At 41.3% G+C, this 20,443-nt stretch overlaps 1 protein-coding gene across 1 annotated transcript in view; it reads left to right on the top strand.

Moving 5' to 3' along the window:
• KIN (Kin17 DNA and RNA binding protein) overlaps positions 1-20,443 on the top strand; it is a 57,587-nt gene that overhangs the window by 7,612 nt on the left and 29,532 nt on the right. Inside the window, exons 4-10 of the mRNA XM_082255136.1 lie at positions 1,326-1,448; positions 3,200-3,381; positions 8,435-8,483; positions 9,705-9,762; positions 13,182-13,302; positions 16,848-16,898; positions 18,871-18,939. Coding sequence (XP_082111262.1) covers positions 1,326-1,448; positions 3,200-3,381; positions 8,435-8,483; positions 9,705-9,762; positions 13,182-13,302; positions 16,848-16,898; positions 18,871-18,939 — 653 coding nt within the window. The remainder of the gene's footprint in view (positions 1-1,325; positions 1,449-3,199; positions 3,382-8,434; positions 8,484-9,704; positions 9,763-13,181; positions 13,303-16,847; positions 16,899-18,870; positions 18,940-20,443) is intronic.

The following is a 20,443-nucleotide window of genomic DNA, read 5'->3' as shown; positions in this document are numbered from 1 at the left end:
AATGCGAGGTGAAGCTGATCTTCCACCCTCTACTTTCAGGCTCAATTTACACCTAGGCGATTTAAATCACAGGTGGAATAGCTGCAATTCTGTCTGTGATTCCAAATCACAGCAAACACGGGACGCATTTGCAATGTCATTACTTCTTAAAGTGCTTAAGTCTTGTTTTTTGAGGTTAAAAATAACAAACATGTCATACTAACCTCCTCTGTGAAGTGGTTTTGCACAGAGCAGCTGAGATCTAACTCTTCTGGGGTCCCTCGTTGGTGCTTCTGGCCCCTCCCTCCCCTTGAGTGACCCCACAGCAAGCAGCTTGCTGTGAGGGTACCAGAGCCGAGCTGCAGCTCCCTGTGTCCATTTGGACATGGAGCCGCAGCCCGGACCTGCCCCCTCTCTCTTCTCATTGGCTCACTTACTTTGACCGTAGCGGGAGCCAATGGCGCCGCGCTGCTGTCTCAGCCAATAAAGAGAGTAGTCCCGGGCAGACACTGCTGCAACATCAATGGACCTAGATGGGGCTCAGGTAAGTATTAGGGGGGGCTGCTGCACCCAGAAGGTTCTTTATCTTAGTGCATAGAATGCATTAAGATAAACCTTCTGCCTTTATATCCACTTTAATGGCACTCCAATTGCGGTGTGATTTTTTTTTTTTTTTTTTTTTTTGCCGTGATAAATTGAGGCAAATTTACAATATGCAAAGCTTGTCGCTCAAACAGGAGCAGAAGCTTATTTTGGGCGACAGCCTTTTGCATTGCGTTTTTCGCGATTACAGCATGATTTATAGTGGCAAACTGGCACCACGGTTGGGGCACCATTAAGAAGTAATGCAAACGCGTCCGTGTTTTGCCGAAATTTGGAATTGCGGGCAGAATCTTAGCGATTCCGCCCGCGTTTCAAATTGCCTAGGTGTGATTGGAGCCTTAAGGGCAATACACACTATACAATTTTCTTTAGATTTTTTTCCCCTCATACTTACCAAAACCATATAATAGGAGGTCAAACCTAAACACTTTCAATTTGTATGCAATCTGGCAGGCCCTTGCACTACATAGAAAAGGTAAATCTGAAGGAAATCTCTGACAACAAAAGTTGTATAGTGTGTATCCAGCTTTATGGTTTATTGAATCTACACGCAGCTTTTGCTCACTGTACACTTTATCTTGGTTATTTTATCCAGTGAAGAAGGAATATCATCCATGCTTGTCAGAGGCAGGTGGAGCTAAGGCAGTTCTCAGAAGATCATTTACACTAGAACATTAAAGTAATAGGAAATGTTCATGTGCGATATACAGTATTCGGCTTATCTTTTGTATCCTAACCAACAGGTACTAAACGTGTTCACAATAACATTGTTTACAATGAGTACATCAGTCATCGAGAGCACATACACATGAATGCCACACAGTGGGAGACACTGACGGACTTCACAAAATGGCTGGGCAGAGAAGGTAATTGTTTTTTTTTTTGAAGGAGTGTTTGAGCTAGTATATATAAAAAATATTCTGCATCTGACAAATTTAAATTATTGACTGAATGGTAACGAAATGACTAACAAAGTTCTAATCTACGATTTAGTGCACTTCATTGTGCAGTATTGTTCACATTAATTGAAGGGAACTCTCTTCCAGAATGAGAATTGTCTAGCGGCATGCCACGAATAATCTTTAAAAACTTTACTCTAGAAAAATAAATCAAGTTAGCAGCTACAAATACTGTAGCTGGTGACTTTTAATAAACATGAGCTTACCAGTTCAGGGATCCAGCGCTGTCCTCACCAGAGCCGGTTCTTCGAGTCCCCGGTGCCGGTTCCGGTGTAGAGGAAACTGACTTGGATTTCCTGGTGCAGCACAAAGGGGTTAATTAACTGCCACTGGTCGGTCACTAATGCATCAGTGACCAGCAGTGGCAATATATTAACCCCCTCATGCTGCATAATACTATATACCATTGGTAAGCTCGCCTCAGCTCCCCCCCTCCCCCCCCCCTGCCTCAGCGTCCCTCTCGGCAGTACACCCTCCCCTGCCTCAGCGTCCCTTACTCTGCTCCTCCGGTGTCCTTCCTTTCAAAAGACGCGCCTCTGGCCGGCGGCCCGCCTCCCGGTGATGTCACTACTACTACGATCTGTGCATGAATGAAGTAACACACCGGGCGGGCGGCCGCTAATAGCTAAAACTATGTGAGCGCTTCACTTCCCTGTCAGAGGAGATACATGCCTGACAGGGAAGTGAAGCGCTCACATAGTTTTAGCTATTAGCGGCCGTTTGCCCGCCCGCCCGGTGTTAGTTCATTCATGCACAGATCGCAGTAGTAGTGACATCACCGGGAGGCGGGCCGCCAGCCAGAGGCGGGTCTTTTGAAATCTGCGCTGCGCCGGCCATCTTTAATATCGGCATCTTTAACCCATTTTCGGCCGAAAATTTTGGTTGCCGAAATTTCGGTGCATCCCTAGTTTGCGCAAAAGCTTTAGCATCTACAAACAATGGGATGTTTTTATTTATTTTTTGCTAGTAATGGGGGCAATCAGCGACTTATCGCTGGATTGTGATGTTGCGGTGGGAAAATCAGACACCTAACGGACACTTTTTGGGGACCAGTGACACGAATACAGTGATCAGTGCTAAAAAAAATATGCACTGTCACTGTACTAATGACACTGGCTGGGAAGGGGGGTTTACAGGGGTGATCAAAGGATTAAATGTGTGCCTAGGTTGTGATTATTCTCTGTGAGGGAGGTTCTTTGACTAGGGGAAGGCAAAGATCCGTGTTCCTGCTTTGCAGAAACACAGGATCAATACCTACACTTATGACAATCTGCCTTGTTTACATAGGCAGATTGTCCTCCCTGTGTCCTGTGTAATCAGCAAATGCTGGTGGATGTCAAGTCTGCGGTACCTGCTGCTGAGTTCCTGCTGTGTGTAATCACAGCGGGAGCAGGTCTTGGGCGGTGTGTAAGTGTCGGATCACGTACTAGGTACGTGATCTGCTGCAGAGCGGTGCCCTGCCACAGTATATGTATGGTGGGCAGTCTGCAAGCGGTAAAAAAAAGACTTATTTTTGGTATCTGTGTAAAATTTATTTTAGCTTTATCTCGCATATTTATTTGATAAGCGTTGTTTGTGAATGTGCTTTCTATAGCTTTGCATTATTGCAGCATATTAATTTTGCCTGATCAGTTGTTTGTATCAATCCTCCTTTTAAGGTGTATGTAAAGTTGATGAAACCCCTAAGGGCTGGTACGTTCAGTACATAGACCGGGATCCGGAAACAATCAAGAGACAGCAAGAGCTAGAGAGAAAAAAGAAACAGGATCTCGATGATGAAGAAAGGACTGCAAAATTTATCGAGGAGCAAGTTAGAAGGGGCAAAGGTGAAGTAGAGCCGGTAAGGACCGAGTTTTCAAGAGTAAAGTTATCTAGATGCATTAGTAAATGGTTTTAATCACACCACGCAATTGTCCTTCAGTAAAACTTTTCTTGTTTTTAAATTTGCACTATTAGTCCCCATGCACACAGGGCGTCAGAATAAACGAGCTGCAGAGCCACTTCTAACGCCAGGAAAAAACAGCTGCAAAAATGTGCTTTTAGTAGCTTTTTCCATGGGTGTTATTGCACATTTGGCCATGTTGCTTTTAGCAGCTCTTTTTCTGCCTCCATTCAAAATTAATGGTTCCCTATGGGAGCCTATTGATTTGAATGGAAGGCGCATCGCAAGTCTGATCAGGATGATGCGACTTGCGCTCTGGCAATCTTGAGGGGGAACGCCATGCCACAATGGGGGAAAAAAAATTCCGTGAGGTTCCCCCCCAGGTTCCAAACCATGCCCTTTCTGGGTCTGGTATGGATTTTGAGGGGAGCCCAAAATCCATACCAAACCCGTATCCAAGCATGCAGGCCAGGAAAAGGGAGGGGATGAGTGCCCCCCACCCCAAGGCACCTTGTCCCTATGTTGATGAGGATAAAGGCCTCTTCCCGACAACCCTGGCCAGTGGTTGTGGGGCTCTGCGGGCAGGGGGCTTATCGGAATCTGGAAGCCCCCTTTAACTAGGGGCCCCCCAGAGCCCGGACCCCCTCCCTATGTGAATGGATATGGGGTAAATTGTACCCCTATCCATTCATCCCTTAAAAGGCAATGTATGTAAATAACGACAGGAGACGTTTTTGAAAAGTTTATTAAAAATCTTCATCCGGTCTTCTCCCCTCCGCTCTTCTGCTCTTTTGCTCTCTGCTCTTCTGCCCTCCGCTATTCTTCTTCCTCTGGTCTTCTTCTTCCATTCCTCCTCCTCCAATGTCTCCGGTGATTATGCCGACTCCGGGTCTGCGCAGCTTGTTATATAGCCATTAGGTGACTTCATCAGGAGACCCCACCCCTTTATGTCACAGATGACATCAGGGGGTTGTAGAAGAAGGTGGGGGTTGATGGGGTTATCTGTTGAGTCACAGGGTGAGAATGTTCAAACTATGATAGTGTTTTAGAAAACTACTCCATTCATTTAAGATCTAAGCAGAACTGATGCACAAAGGTTTAGCAAAATATTAACAAAAAACAAAAAATCTGTAAAGATAACAAACTCTCGAGGAAAAAAAATAAAAAATGAGGAAGTCATCTGTACAGCGTACAGACTGGATCTGTTCTTGGCATGTTGAGAATACAGCAGGGTGGCAGAGTCTCTGTAATTGCAGTGGATGAGTTACATTATTAGTGGTCACCTAGTGGCCTGAAAAGGATCCCTGCTGGAGCTGGGGGAATCGGTGGTGGGGGACACATCAGTGACAGAATCAATGGAGGACAGCATAGAAGGAGGTAGGTGCCTGTCAAAATCTTCAAGTATACAGTGCTGTGTTTATTGCAAAATATTGTAAACCACTGACAGGGGTGTTTAACCACTTTACCACCGGAGGATTTTGCTGTCTTCCGTCCAGGCCACTTTTTGCGATTTGGCGCTGTGCGACTTTAACTGACAATTGCGTGGTCGTGCGACGCCGTACCCAAACGAAATTTACGTCCTTTTTTCCCCACAAATAGAGCTTTCTTTTTGTGGTATTTGATCACCTGTGCGATTTTTACTTTTTGCGCTATAAACAAAAATATAGCGTTTATTTTGAAAAAATAACGGAAAATTTATATCAAATACTTACAGTAATTTTCCTTTCCTGATGGACTCCATGGCAGCATACTTTACGGGTAGGCTCCGCCTCCTCTCCTACCTCATAGGACCCCACTCCCATAAATCTTTGCTCCCTTTCAGCATCAGTGTTCTGTAACTAGCCTACTCAGGAATTGGGAGGGGACTCCTGCTGCCATGGAGTCCATCAGGAAAGGAAAATTACGGTAAGTATTTGATATCAATTTTCCGTTTTCCTGACAGACTCCATGGCAGCATACGTTCGGGAAATAACTCGCTATACACTCCCGGGTGGGAAGATGCTGAACAAAGAAAAAACTTTAATTGGCACTGTCAACTGACAAAACTTGAACGCCAAAGTTAACTGAAGATAAAGCAGCAGGTTCAACACAGTTTTTGCGCTATAAACAAAAAAAGAGCGTTTATTTTGAAAAAATAACAATATTTTTAACATTTTTTTATATGAAATTCCCCCCCCAAAAAAATGTAAAAACCAATTTTTTTTAAAAAATTTTTTGCCAATTTGTTTTCTGCTACCTATGTTTGGTAAAAAAAAATCACAATAAGCGTATTTTGATTGGTTTGCGCAAAAGTTATTGCGTTTACTAACAAAGGGAAAGATTTCTGTCATTTTTGGTGTTTGTTGTTTTTTTTTTTTTGCAGGACTGCGACATTGCGGCGGACAGATCGGACCCTTGACTGACATTTTTGACACTTTTGGGGGTACCAGTGACATTACTGCAGTAATCAGTGCTATATATATGCACTGTTACTGTAAAAATGACACTGGCAGGGAAGGGGTTAATTTTATTGGAGAGGGAGGGGTTAATGTATGCCTGGTGCTTACTGACGTGTGGGGGGGGGAGGGGACTGAGTGAGTCATGGACAGATCGGATGTCCAGCTATGCTGAACAGTCCGATCTGTCACTTCCTGTCACTATGGAGATCCGCCCGCTTGTGTTTACACAGGCGGGCGGATCTCCACACTAGATCCCCGACGATCGGGGGAAGAGCGGCGGCAATCGCCGCTGCTCCTCCCCTGGCCCGACTCCCGCTGTGACTGAAAACAGCAGGAGCGAGCCTCCGGCGGCGCGCAAGTGCCGCCCAGAAGGGGGAGTGTCTGACGACGTAGTACTACGTCGTCAGACGATAACGAGCCACTCTGCCGCAGTAATATTACTGTGGGCGTTGGTAAAGTGGTTAAAATGATCACAATTCATTTGGGTAAAACCTTTATGTGAAAAGGAAAATAACCTGTTTCCTTAACTGTTAACAGAGTCAGGCTTCAGTTTCTTTAGTTTGTTAGTCGCCCATGTAAAATCCATCTTAAACTACTTGTCCGTCTAAACGTACGCTCCTCCAGTGGAAGAATGAGTAGAGCCGCTCTAAGACAGGCTTTGTGTTACTGGCTGGACCACCGGGTCGAAAAAAAGCCTAAAAAAAGAAAACGAATGCAGCTACATCATCTAAGGATTGGTGTAAAATAGGGGTGCGCTGATATAAATGATAGCTGCAACCTGAACTGTGCCTTAGTGAAAATTATGTATAAAATAGGTGCGCTAACAATGAATGAGTGAATAAATAAATCAACACAGTGATGAATAACAATCTTAAATATGAACCATATTTAAGATTGTTATTCATCACTGTGTTGATTTATTTATTCACTCATTCATTGTTAGCGCACCTATTTTATACATAATCATCTAAGGATTGGTGGGCTGCATTTTATAAAATTTTAGTTTTTGGGTTTGCATGTACTTAAAGAGGAAGTAAACTCTGCAATCCCTATGGTGCTTTTCATTTGTTTTGTTTTACTCTCTTGTTAGCGTCACATAGTCTAATCCAGCAACAATCGCCTATTACTTTTTTTCAACTTTGAAAAATGTTCTCTTCCAGGATAAGGTGGTGCAATCTTCAGTACTGTCTTCTGAGTCTATTTAGAATATAATTTCTGCCCTTTATGTTTCCCTTCGCAGCAATTGCGCGCATGCGTGATCGTGTAATAACCAAGCCGACGTTACTATGACAACCGCTGCTCATAGCTGATCTGTTGGTAAATTACATACTCATCTTGGTTGTTCTGGGTATATGTGCCTGTCAGTCCTGCTGCAGCTGATCTCCGCTCTAGAAGTCCGAACGATTGCCTAGGTTTACTCCCCATGTGACGTCACACGGCGAGTACCAGGAAGCTAGAAAACACTGCAGTCTCGCAAGCTTAAATGGCTGTGCTGCAGGGAGAGGAAACCCCGTTCATGGCTTTCAGTCAATGGACACTAAGCGTGCCGTGAATCAAGAGAAGGGAAGCGTATGCACCAGTGACACGGGACAGATTAAAACAAAACAAGTAAGGAGACAGTTATAAGCAGCAGTCATGAGTGTTTGAGGGATACAATATGATAAAGTTGTGTGGGAGAGTTTACTTCTACTTTACCCTCTCAAGGGCAATGCAGTCAATGGATAGACGGTACACTAAGCGTGCCGTGAATCAAGAGAAGGGAAGCGCATGCGCCGGTGACGTTCTTTATGAAAACGGGACAGATTACAACAAAACAAGTAAAAGAGACCGTTCTAAGCAGCAATCATGAGGGTTTGTTTTTTTATGAGGATTAAAATATGATAAAGTTGTGTGGGAGAGTTTACTTCTACTTTAACCTCCCAAGGGCAATGCACCCTGTTTCCTGTAGAAGACCATAGACATTACACTCGCATATGCAGTGCTAGCTTCCATTTTCCTGGTATGGCATTTTTTGTTAAAAATTCATATATATATATATATATATATATATATATATAACAAGCACTCTGGCAAATGGCAACAGATGCATGGAAAGGTCAGAGATTACCACGAGGCATGCCTGTTACCTATGAGTCTGTGGTACAAAACCCCATCTTGTTGGTGATGTAATTGCCAATATTCTGCAGCTCAGCCAATGATCAATGAAGCCGGGTTCCCAGTTGCTCTGAAAGGGACATCGCACCACACAAGGAAGAGGGGAAAAAGTTGACATATCCCATGGCAACTACTGTCTTTACTGCATTCAACAAACTGAAAAAAAAAAAAAAAAAAAATATATATATATATATAATATATATATATATATATATATATACATTTTTTTTTTTAAATTGTCCACAGTCAGTAGCATTTTATAAAAAAATATCTCTAAGATTTTGAGGTTAAAAATATCTTGTGCCAATCCGCTGAACAATGCTTTGACAACCTTACTCGTTGGCTTTTTGGTCATTTTAATTGTGCAAATAGAATCCTATTAATAGTCAGGAATAATTGTATTTTTTCTTGATTTTCAGGAAGTTCCTGTGTTCACTGAATTAAATAGGGAAAGCGAGGAAGAGAAAAGTACGTTTTTTCTTTTTGTATTTTGCTTTAACTAATAGAATGCAATGCTATTACCCTTGATAAAAAAAATCTAGGATTTGTGTTGATTTCTGATCTATACTATGGAAATGATCATTATACATTTATTATAAACAACCCTGAAGTCAATGACAAGTCTGGGTTGACACAGGGGCAGTGCGGGAAACCATATGTGATTCAGACAGGGATCGCACTAAATTTGCATGTGATTCTTTGCACTGCACTTTGAGTCTATTAATTTTGTATGGGCTCAAATACCACCGCAAAGATAACGGTTTTACGCATCGGAGCATTTGCATGAGTACAAGTACTCCTTCAAGTGCTTAGTATCGGCATCGGTGCAACTTTAATTATTGCCTAATTATTATTATATATTTTTTTTAATTTAGGCAGTGTAGGTACCAGAAAATGGCCTGGTATCAGTCTCTTGTGTTGGTCACTGTTCTGCAAAGAGCATGCTTACAAATAGCATGCTGATAGGAGGGAGCAGAGTGACAGGAAGATGATCTCATCCTTTGTTGGCCAATCACAGTCAGGGGGCTGGTCTTTGATAGACTGGGCTCAACTTGTGAAAGCCTGTCAGATCCAGGAATAAGAGTAATAAAACACATTATTCCTGCACCCTAGACTAAGCAAGCATTTACCCTTGCAGGGGGAGGGGACCCAAATTGAATGACAGATTTTGTCTCATTCTTGGTGTTGAGCTTCAAAGGGATTTAGGCATGTAGAGATGCTTGCACATACCTGCAGAAGCTCTTGCTCTAAAAGCATCTCCAAATGCTTACCATTCTGCAAAGTTAGTGTCAAAAATGACCCCCTAAATTCCTATTGGAACATCATTTTTCCTCGTGATAAGAAACTGGTATGTATCATCCCTTTTCCCATCCTTCCTTCCTTCTTTTTTTGTTTGTTTTCTTTACATTTTTCTGAATTCCACCCTTCCCTTACAAATGTGTCTTTTGTTTGGGAATTTCCCCTTCCTTTTTGGTCACCAGTATAGGCAAAATCTCATCATTTCAGGTTTATTCTTAATGGTGGATGCTGGGATTGGGAGGTTTTAATTACTCTTTATTTTGCATTACCTTTCATGACATGGAAGAGAGTTTCAGTCACGGCTCTTGTGAAGAGAGAAATTTTATTAACTGATCCAAAACTAATCTTGGAAAAAAAAAAAACTTTTTTTTTTTTCTCTTTCTTTTGAAGTTGCGTTTAATCTTGGGAAAGCTGCAAGCACATCAGGAGCAGCAGCTTCAAAATCCAGGTGAGGTCCATTTTTCCATTCATAGATAATGCAGGAAGTGTAACCTTTCTAAAGCTCAGGTACCTGTCCCAGGATTGACTTGGCATCCTTCCACTTTTTTAATAAAATAAAGTAACCGCACAACAGAAGTTCGAGAAATTGTGCATGGAGTCAACTGTAAATTTTGAGGATGAATTACTCCCCTGTGCCTGCAGTTATGGAGGTCAGCAAGACTCTATTTTAAAGCTCAAGTACTATTTCTTCAGAAGAAAGAAATACTTGACTGTCCATTGATTGACCACAGATTTATTTTAAAGTGCAAATAAAGTCCCAGTTTTAAACCACTTCTGGACTGGAAAGTTTTCCCTCTTAATGATTAGGCCATATTTTGCGATTCGGCACTGCATTACTTTAACTTACAATTGTGCGGACATATGATGTTGTACCCAAATAAAATGTATGTGTGTGTATATGCATATATATGTGTATGTATGTGTGTATGTATATGTATGTGTGTATATTTCCCCCCCCCCCCTATAAACAAAAAAAAACTGAAGGGGAAAAAAAAAACAATATTTATCTTTCAGCTATAAAACATTCCCAATGAAAAAATAAAAATTTTGGATTTAAATTTTTTTATGTTCGGCCAATATGTATTCTGCTACAAATTCTTAGTTAAAAAAAAAAAAAAATCCCAAAAAGTGTATATTGATTGGTTTACGCAAAAGTTATCACGTCTACTAACTAGGGGAAAGATTTGTCATTTTTGTTTATTTTTTACTAGTAATGAAGGCAATAAGCGATTATTTGCGGGACTTCGACACTGCAGTGGACAGATCGGACCCCTAACTGACATTTTTGGGGGGACCAGTGACATTACTACAGTAATCAGTGCTATACATATGCACTGTTACTGTACTAATGACACTAGCAGGGAAGGGGCTAGCACCAGGGGCGATCAAAGGGTTAAATGTGTCCCTAGGGGGTGCTTTCTAACTGTGTGAGGGTTGGGCTTACTGACGGAACACAGAGACCTGTGTTCCTAAATAAGAGAAACATAGGATCCCTGTGTTCATTGAGAGAACAGCGGTCTGCCATGTTTACAACAGCAGACCGCCGTTCTGTCTCCACAGGGAGTGATCGCAGGTGCCCGGCGGCAATTGCGGCTGCCGGACCCACTGATTGGCTCCCCCTGTAGCTGATCGGCGCGTGCCCTCACTAGTGGTCCCGCAAAACAATGTACAGTTGCGCTGTTTTGCGAGACAGCCGACCTGCCTCAGTATAAGTACGGCGGCTGATCAGCAAGCATTTAAAATAATGCAGTGATGTTAAGCAAAAAATGGCCTGGTCATGAGGGGGGGGGGGGGGGTAAACTTTCTGGAGCAGAAGTGGTTAATATTATGTGCTAGTACTATCACATTATGACAGACTTTGCTTTTTAACCACTTTACCACCGGAGGATTTTGCTGTCTTCCGTCCAGGCCACTTTTTGCGATTCGGCGCTGTGCGACTTTAACTGACAATTGCGCGGTCGTGCGACGCCGTACCCAAACGAAATTTACGTCCTTTTTTTCCCCACAAACAGAGCTTTCTTTTGGTGGTATTTGATCACCTGTGCGATTTTTACTTTTTGCGCTATAAACAAAAAAAGAGTGTTTATTTTGAAAAAATAACAATATTTTTAACTTTTTTTTATATGAAATTCCCCCCAAAAAAATGTAAAAACCAATTTTTTTAAAAATTTTTGGCCAATTTGTTTTCTGCTACCTATGTTTGGTAAAAAAAATCACAATAAGCGTATTTTGATTGGTTTGCGCAAAAGTTATTGCGTTTACTAACAAAGGGAAAGATTTCTGTCATTTTTGGTGTTTTTTTTTTTTTTTTTAACGCGTAATGGCGGCGATCTGCGATTTTTTTTTTTTTTTTTTTTTTTTTTTTTTTTTTTTTTTTTTTTGCGGGACTGCGACATTGCGGCGGACAGATCGGACCCTTGACTGACATTTTTGACACTTTTGGGGGTGACATTACTGCAGTAATCAGTGCTATATATATGCACTGTTACTGTAAAAATGACACTGGCAGGGAAGGGGTTAATTTTATTGGAGAGGGAGGGGTTAATGTATGCCTGGTGCTTACTGACGTGTGGGGGGGGAGGGGACTGAGTGAGTCATGGACAGATCGGATGTCCAGCTATGCTGAACAGTCCGATCTGTCACTCCCTGTCACTATGGAGATCCGCCCGCTTGTGTTTACACAGGCGGGCGGATCTCCACACTAGATCCCCGACGATCGGGGGAAGAGCGGCGGCGATCGCCGCCGCTCATCCCCTGGCCCGACTCCCGCTGTGACTGAAAACAGCGGGAGCGAGCCTCCGGCGGCGCGCAAGCGCCGCCCAGAAGGGGTAGTGTCTGACGACGTAGTACTACGTCGTCAGACGATAACGAGCCACTCTGCCGCAGTAATATTACTGTGGGCGGTGGTAAAGTGGTTAATGGATATATATGTATGTGTACTGCTGGCGGTCGGCAAGTGGTTGAAAACTGCGATAAATGTACCTGCCTGCTCGCAGCTCAGTTTACATTCCAGCACTGGGCCTGTGTGCTGGTTAGAGCTTCACGATTAATTAAAAAAAGTTAAAAATCACGATCTCGATTCAAACCCCCTCACAATCTTAATCCGGCATTTCCACGATTCAGTGCAGAGCTGTTCTCTGCTCACAGCTGTCCAAAAAAAAAAGGCAGCCAGCAAAGTTTATTACAACATTGCACAGGGCTGAGAGATAAAATACATTGTATCATTTGGTTCTTTTAGATCAAAGGGATAAACTTCGGTCTGCTTATGAGGGCAGTTTAACCACTTAAAGACTAAGCCTTTTTCTGACACTTGTTGATTACAAGTGAGATGACCATAGAGACGTGATCCTATATAACAGGTTTACATAGCCTCTCTGATCATCCGAGGGAGAAGGACGGACGGCTGTATTTACATCAGCCATCTGCCCTTCTCTCTCAGCTGGGAGAGATTGGCGGTGTCAGGCGGCAATCTGAGCCACCTGACACATGCACTGGCTCCCCGGCTGACGAGCGGGGGCGGGAGCACGCCGCCGTCAGCGCACGCTCGCCCCCCTAGCCTCCTGAGAGCGAGCGACGTAGTACTACGTCGGTTTACCCAGGAGCGGCTGCCTGACGCAGTAAATCTGCACTGGGTGGTCGTCAAGTGGTTAAGTTAAAGCATTAGTGTTCATTTTACAGTCAAAATGAGATATAGTTTACAATATAGTGCATTGTCAATTAAAGGATGGGGCATGGCTACATATGTTTTAGTCACATATATGTTTGGCGACATAGGTTCCACACTAAAAACGCGTGTGTGTGTGTGTGTAAATATAGGTGCCTGCATATAAATGGCAAATTTTATTTCAAATTGTCTTCTCCATCTAGTTCTCTGTCAGCTAATGCCCTGAAATCTGCTGCATCATCTGGAGCAGTCAAGAGAAAAGACCCGGTTCAGAGCCAGGCCAAAGAGAAGAAGAAGAAATCTGCCCTTGATGAAATCATGGAGGTGGGAAATGTTCAGTCGTGTTTTAGTAGCTATTGGATAAATGTGTTCTGTGTAGGATGATTGTGCTGTGTTGTTTGTTTTTTTTTTTTTTTTTTTTATATGTAATTTAAATGTATTTTTAAAATTAAATCTATTTTAGTAGCATTTAATATTGTACACCTGATATTTGTTGGTGCTCTAGAAACACCTGTGCTAAGTGTCATTTGGGAATGTTGCATTGGGTTACATTGTCTGCACTGCTTAGATGGTCCTGCAGTTATCCCAGCAAAGTTTGGTACTTGCTGCATACTTGTGTCTAACAGGACTGTACCAAAAACACACACAAGCAATTAGATATTCACAAAACCTATGCTAATGTGCCAAGTAATCAGCCTCCAATATAAAAGCTTACAAATGAGATTTTATGTGCAATAAGGAACCACGAAAATTGACGTGAAAAATTTGATTGGTTAGGCAACCCCCTTTTTTCCAGGTACAATACATATAGAGGACCTTATTCAATAAATAGTACAAAAAGTGGCAATTTTATGTACTGAGTATATGAGCAGTTATGACCGCATGTAGGACAATCCTTCTATCTGTATACTCATGTGGCCCTGTGTGCTCAGCTGCCAGTAAATTGTGAATGCTGTGCACACGTGTTCAGCATTGCCTATCTGTAAAAGGACAGTGACATTCAGCAGCTTGTTTTCTTCTTCTTTTTTTTTTTTTTTTCTGGGAATGGCAGTCAAAGAGAAGCAGTCATAGTTGGACATATGCAAGAATCTAAACATTCTGTCATCATTTTCTAATTCTGCAGGGTTCATGGAAGCTTTATTCATCTACCTTTATTTAGCATTACTTTGTGTGAGAAAAGAGGCCTTCTCACGTATGACAGTTGTCTTACCAACTCCCTGCTTTCACCTACAGATAAGCTTACAATAGCGCTAACCTGTATGTACAGCGAATATCTCCCAAATGGCGCACGTTTAGGAGATATTCGCCTCACCTTCAGGTAAGCCTTTATTATAGGCTTACTAGTAGGTAAAAAAAAAAAAAAAAGTTTCCCATCACTTTATTAGGATTTTGGGAATTCACTGCTGCAGCTGGGGACGTCCCGCACAGTGCTCTCTGCATTCAGGGCACGCAGGGGGAGTGACGTCATCACGGACTGGCTATTCAAATAAGTGGAGAGTGAGAACCTGGGGGACAGATGAAAGAGCCTGCATAAGTGATATTGCTCCACTTGAGGGCTCCATTAAAAAGCGAAATCTGTCATTATGTGTCATTATAGTACTAGCACATAATGATATTAAATACTTATGCTCCGGAAGGTTTACACCCCCCCCCCCCCTTTCATGACCAGGCCATTTTTTGCAAAACAGCACTGCATTACTTTAACGGCTTGTCAACCAGCCGCCATACTTATACAGCGGCAGGTCAGCTCTGTCCCGTGAAACAATGTATTTTGTACGCCGTTTCATGGGATCGCTAGTGGGGGCGTGCGCACATGCCGATTGGGCCACAGGGGGAGCCAATCAGTAGGTCCGGCGACCGCGATGTCTGCCGGACACTCACGATCGCTCCCCAGAACGGTGGTCTGCCATTGTAAACATGGCAGACCTCTGTTCTGTCAGTAATGAACACAGAGATCCTGTGTTCCTCTTATTTAGGAATGTAGTAATGTCACTGGTCCCCCCAAAAGTGTTAAATGTCAGTTAGGTGTCCGGTCTGTCTGCGACAATGTCACAGTCCCACTAAAAATTGCTGATCACTGCCATTACTAGTAAAAATAAATAAAAATGGCATAAATCTTTTCCTAGGCGCAAACCAATCAATTTACACTTATTGGGTTTTTTTTTTACCAAAAATATGTAGCAGAATACATATTGGCCTAAAATGGTGAAAAAAAAATTGTTACATTTTTTTATTGGGAATGTTTTATAGCTGAAAACAAAATATTATTATATTTTTTTTTTTCAGAATTGTTGCTCTTTTTTTGTTTATACAAAAAAAGACCAATTTAAAAAAAAAAACAATATTTTTTACTTTCTGATATATCCAATAAAAAAAAAAGTAAAAACTCAAATTTCTTCATCAATTTAGGCCAATATGTATTCTGCTACATGTTTTTGGAAAAAAAATCCCATTAAGCCTGTATTAATTGGTTTGTGAAAAAGTTATAGCATCTACAAAGTATGAGAGATATTAATGGAATTTTTAATAATTTTTTTACTACCGTAGTAATGGCGGCAATCAGCGACTTATTGCGGTACTGCGATTTTGCAGCGAACAAATTGGACACTTAAGTGACACTTTTTTGGGGATCCGGGACACTAATACAGTGATCACTGCTACAAATTATGCACTGTCACTGTACTACCTACACTGGCAGGGAAGGGCTTAACATCAAGGGCAATCAAAGGGTTAAATGTGTGCCTAAAATGTGCTTGCTTACTTGTTTGGGGGTGCTTGTACTATGGAAAGGCAGATATGCATGTTCCTGCTTTGCAGAAACACCGGATCACTACCTTCCAGAATGGCAGTCTGCCTTGTACACATAGGCAGACCGACCGCAGTTCTGCTTCTCTCTGCCGGACTCGCTGATTGACTCCCAAACCTGGAAGTGCAGGTCATGCGCTATATATATATATATATATATATATATATATATATATATATATATATATATAGTGCAGGTCATGAGATGTATGTGTGTATATATATATATATATATATATATATATATATATATATATATATATATATATATATATATATATATATATATAATCTGCCAGTGCAGCAGCTGTCTTACTTCAAGGGATCTGTGGCTCCTTTCACACATACGGTCCGTTCAGATCCGCCTGTCAGTTTTTCAGGTGGATCTGAACGGATGCCCCATGCATCTCTATGGGGCAGCGGATGTCAGCGGAGACATGTCTGCTACGCTCCAATACTGTCCGTCAAATCCGGACGGATGGAAACCCTATTTTCCATCTGTCTGGCGGATCTTATTGCAATTGTGACAGCAGGCACGAGGAGAGGATCCCTGGAAGTGGGGGGTGTGGAGGCAGCTGCAGCAATAACATTTAATATACGTAAAAGGAGCACAAGTTGTCAGTTCATGTGATGACCAGAAGCATATTAATTAGAGGAGAAAGTGGAGTGACAGAGAGATGAGCATATCACTGTGCTGCTTCATCTTTCACTGTTTGGTCGCAGGCTGGGGCATGTTCAGGACAACCTGGGCTCAGAGGATGTAAGTTGCAGGCCATCAGATTGAGAACACCTAACGCCAGAAAAAAACAAACTGTGCTGCAAATCTCTGGACTGAAGGTGGATGTTGCAGCCAAATTATAGTTTGTTTTTATCTTATGTTTGGCTGAAGGTCTACTTTAAACATGCATATCTATTATTTTAAAATGTGCTGCATCGATATTATATGTTAGTGAATTAAAAACCTAATACGATCGGTTTATTTTACAATATATCATTACATAGGTTCATCATATCATAGGTTGAACGCAGTGGACAATTTTTTTTTATTTTTATTTTTTTTATAGATGGAAGAGCAGAAAAAGAAAACGGAAAGAACAGACTTTTGGTTGCAACCTGTGAGTAAAATGTAAAGCAGCAAATCCAACAATAGATGTACAATTAAAAATAAATGTACCGAGGTTTAATGGAGAAAATGATCATGTTAACAGGTTCTTTTTTTTATAGCTTGTTTTTTGGGTCCAGTCACAGATAGAGATCTCTATATATATATATATATATATATATATATATATATATATATATATATATATATATATATATATATATATATCTCATATAAAGAAAGCCATCATAAAAAAAACAAGATGGAATAGAAGGGACTTTTTAGGTGCTAACAAATTTTACACAAAAACATCGGTACAATTTTAACAAGTTTTTATTACATAATCATATTGGAGTCGGGGAGGAATCCCCATAATAAAAACCTTACCAAGTGTGATAACATGATACAACCGTTCAGCAGCCCCATGCACCTTCCCTTTGTTTCTAAATTAAGCAACATGTGTCAATACCAAAAACATGTACAAACAGTTAAACCAAGGAAAAAACAAAGGAAGGTGTTAGAGCTCAACACGTTTTGCAGGGTGAGCTTCTTTAGAACATCAAGGGGTACAGAAAGAAATATGAATACCAAAAAATGTCCCCAAAAGAGTAATGTTTCATACACTGGTGGAGACCTCCATGGAGCGAATACAGAGGGGAAGGTGGCAATGAAACAAGTAAGAGGCAACCGGTAATCCCAACTAGGGAGCATGGAGGCAACACAAGGGGGAAGCATAGACTGTCATTCCCATAAACTGGTAATGACAAATAGTGATAGAAAATCTTGATAGAACAAACCAAAGAGCAGTCTTCTCATACATAGCCAATCACCACTTGCCTTGATCAACATAAAAAAAATGCATATTCTGCCCTGACTCTTTTATTATGATTATGTAATAAAAAACTTTGATTTTGTTGAGGTTTTTTTTTTTCCCTGACGGTGGATTTGTTCGCACCTAAAAAATCCCATTTATTCCTCCTTTTTTACAATCTTACGTTTGGGGATGTGGTGCTGAGGTATTCAATTGTACCCAATTAAGGCAACACTGTCAGCGCGTGAGAGTATCTCTGCAAATGCCCCTTCCAACCCACTTATACTTGTTTTGCCTGCGCACTCCTGTTACTCCTTCCTCTGTCGCAACCAATGACAATACCTGATGCTTCTGGGTATGAGAGAACATGGGACATCCTCACCTGTGAGTGCTTGGGTCTAGCAGCCAATTGCTTGGCCCGAGCACTGTTACATGACCCAAGGGATCAAAACTACCCCTTACCCTGGTTGTAGACCCCCCCCCCCCCCCATTTTTTTTTCTCCTGCCAGCTTTGACAGATGAAGTGCCTGGGGAGCACTGAAAAGGTGTGGCTACGGGACCAACGGATCCCTTTGCAGAGACCCTGTCTGCATTGGCAACATGTGACTCGCTCCTCCATTATTAGTTGTGCCTTTTGTCGTATTTGAGAGAGAAATTGAGGTTTATACATCGGGTCCCTGAAGTCATTCAGACAAGAATGTTGAAGTAGTGGACTGAACTGCATGGGCATAGCACATGTTCACTTTAATTGGCTGCTTTCATAAAATATTAATCACTAAATTCAGACAACACGTGTAATGATGGTATTCAGTATATTTTTTTACTTTTCTCTACATTTGTATTAACAGTGACGGGGTTTGAGCAGTTGCAGCTCTTTCAGGAATAAGTTATGAGAATGCAAAGGTATGTGTTGCAAGCCCCCCTCTTGTAGTGGAATACTTTGTTCCAACCCCTGTGACTGTTACTTTTGCTGATCAGCTTGGTCTGCATAAAAACATGAAAAAATAAATTTATATAGACACATGACCCAAAAAAAGGATTAATATGCAGAATACTGTCATTACATGTAATAGCTTCAAACAAATATCAGAATTATAGTGGTCTTCTCACCCTTGAAAGGGGTATTTTGGTAATGTTATGTATAAATGTTTAAGCTTGTTCTTTCTTTCTTAAGGAAATTGTTGTAAAAATTGTGACAAAGAAGTTGGGTGACCGCTATTACAAGAAAAAAGCAGTAGTAAAGGTAACAATTTGTTTTACTCTGTAATCTTTCAACATGTTTACATTGTGTTGCCTTATGAGTTTAGGCGTAATCTCCCATACCGTGTTGTGATGATGAGGAGTTATGTATAAATCTCCATCAGTAATTGAAATATTAATGTAAATATATACGAGATATTGAGTTGTGATTTTACATTTAGATCATATATGATTATCAATTATATGAAGTTGGGTGACTTCCAGCTACAGGCAATAGTGACTTGATTAACAAGTCCATTTAAAATGCATGCCTGGGCTACCTGGGAGGGGTCTGCTATTTACACTGATAAACAAACTGTAGTACAGCCCCGTAATTATGTTCCTTTTCCCCAGACATTACGGGGCCAGAAAATAATTGATAATCTTCCATGACAGGTCATTCCTTTATCTCGCCCTCAACTTCAAAGACTGTCCCTTAAGATATGCAATGAAGATTGACTATCGGTTGAAGGGTTGGACAATAGGCCCGGGAGATGGAACAGGTTCTCCCCCCAACAGAGAACCTAGGGGAGGGGGAAGTTGTCCAATCCTGGAGGAGATACGCCCAGAGGAAGGGACATAGCAAGATAGCTGAACCAATCACTATAGCCCTATACAAGGCAATGCAATATGATTCTATATTAACAAAGGTGGGGATAGTGACTTCCTGTTTTGGCATGGCAGAGCAGGAGGAAACACGAAGGGTAACTATGAAGGAGTAAGGTTTACATTGTTTGTCCTCTTTGTGTCAGTCATAGTGTGTTTGTATATGAGTATATACTCTATACACTGTATTTGTTCAGTTAAACTAGGAATATTTTACATTTTGTAGTATGTACAATAGTTAGATTGTTGTAAATTAAGTTAGGCTTTCAAACTATATACCAATAAATAATTGCTGTGTTTAAAGCTTTCATTCATAGTCAAAGAACTCTCATTTTTAACCCAAATATTGTCTGAGGTAAATTAAATCTCATATCTTTCGGGTAACAATTGTTTGCTGGTAAACCATATGTCAAACCTTTCTGACCATGTTTCATGCTACACCCATATTCAAGGTGTAACTGCCCGGCTGCATCTCTGGAGCAAAAATATATATGCATAGACTTTAGTATAGGTGCCATTCTGCTTTGCCACAACCATTTCTGCGAAGAAAAAAAAAATTACTGATGCTTTTTAATGTTTGTGGACTTTGAGTCTGCTACTCGTTAATAAGAACTTCTTTGGTCTTTTTTTAATCCTTTATTTTTGGGAAACAACCGTGCCACATCACCAAAGAGTTACAGAATCAGGAATGTATGCAGACAGCGGTACACAACAACATAGTTCAAGAGGCCAAAAGGTGTTTTGTACATCAAAATTACGCAAAAGAATCTGGAACAACCTTACTGTGCAGCATACTGTCCAACATCTCCGCAAATGCTGTACCCACATTTTCTTAAATATTGCAAAAATAGAGGTAAAAACTTTCAGAAAAAACATAGGAGAGAGCAAGAAAAAAAAAAGGG

Source organism: Pelophylax lessonae (assembly GCF_965119305.1).
Source record: "Pelophylax lessonae genome assembly, chromosome: 4".
NCBI classification, from domain to species: domain Eukaryota; kingdom Metazoa; phylum Chordata; class Amphibia; order Anura; family Ranidae; genus Pelophylax; species Pelophylax lessonae.
The sequence above is the reverse complement of the archived record's forward strand: the minus strand, read 5'-3'. Positions and strand labels throughout refer to the sequence as shown.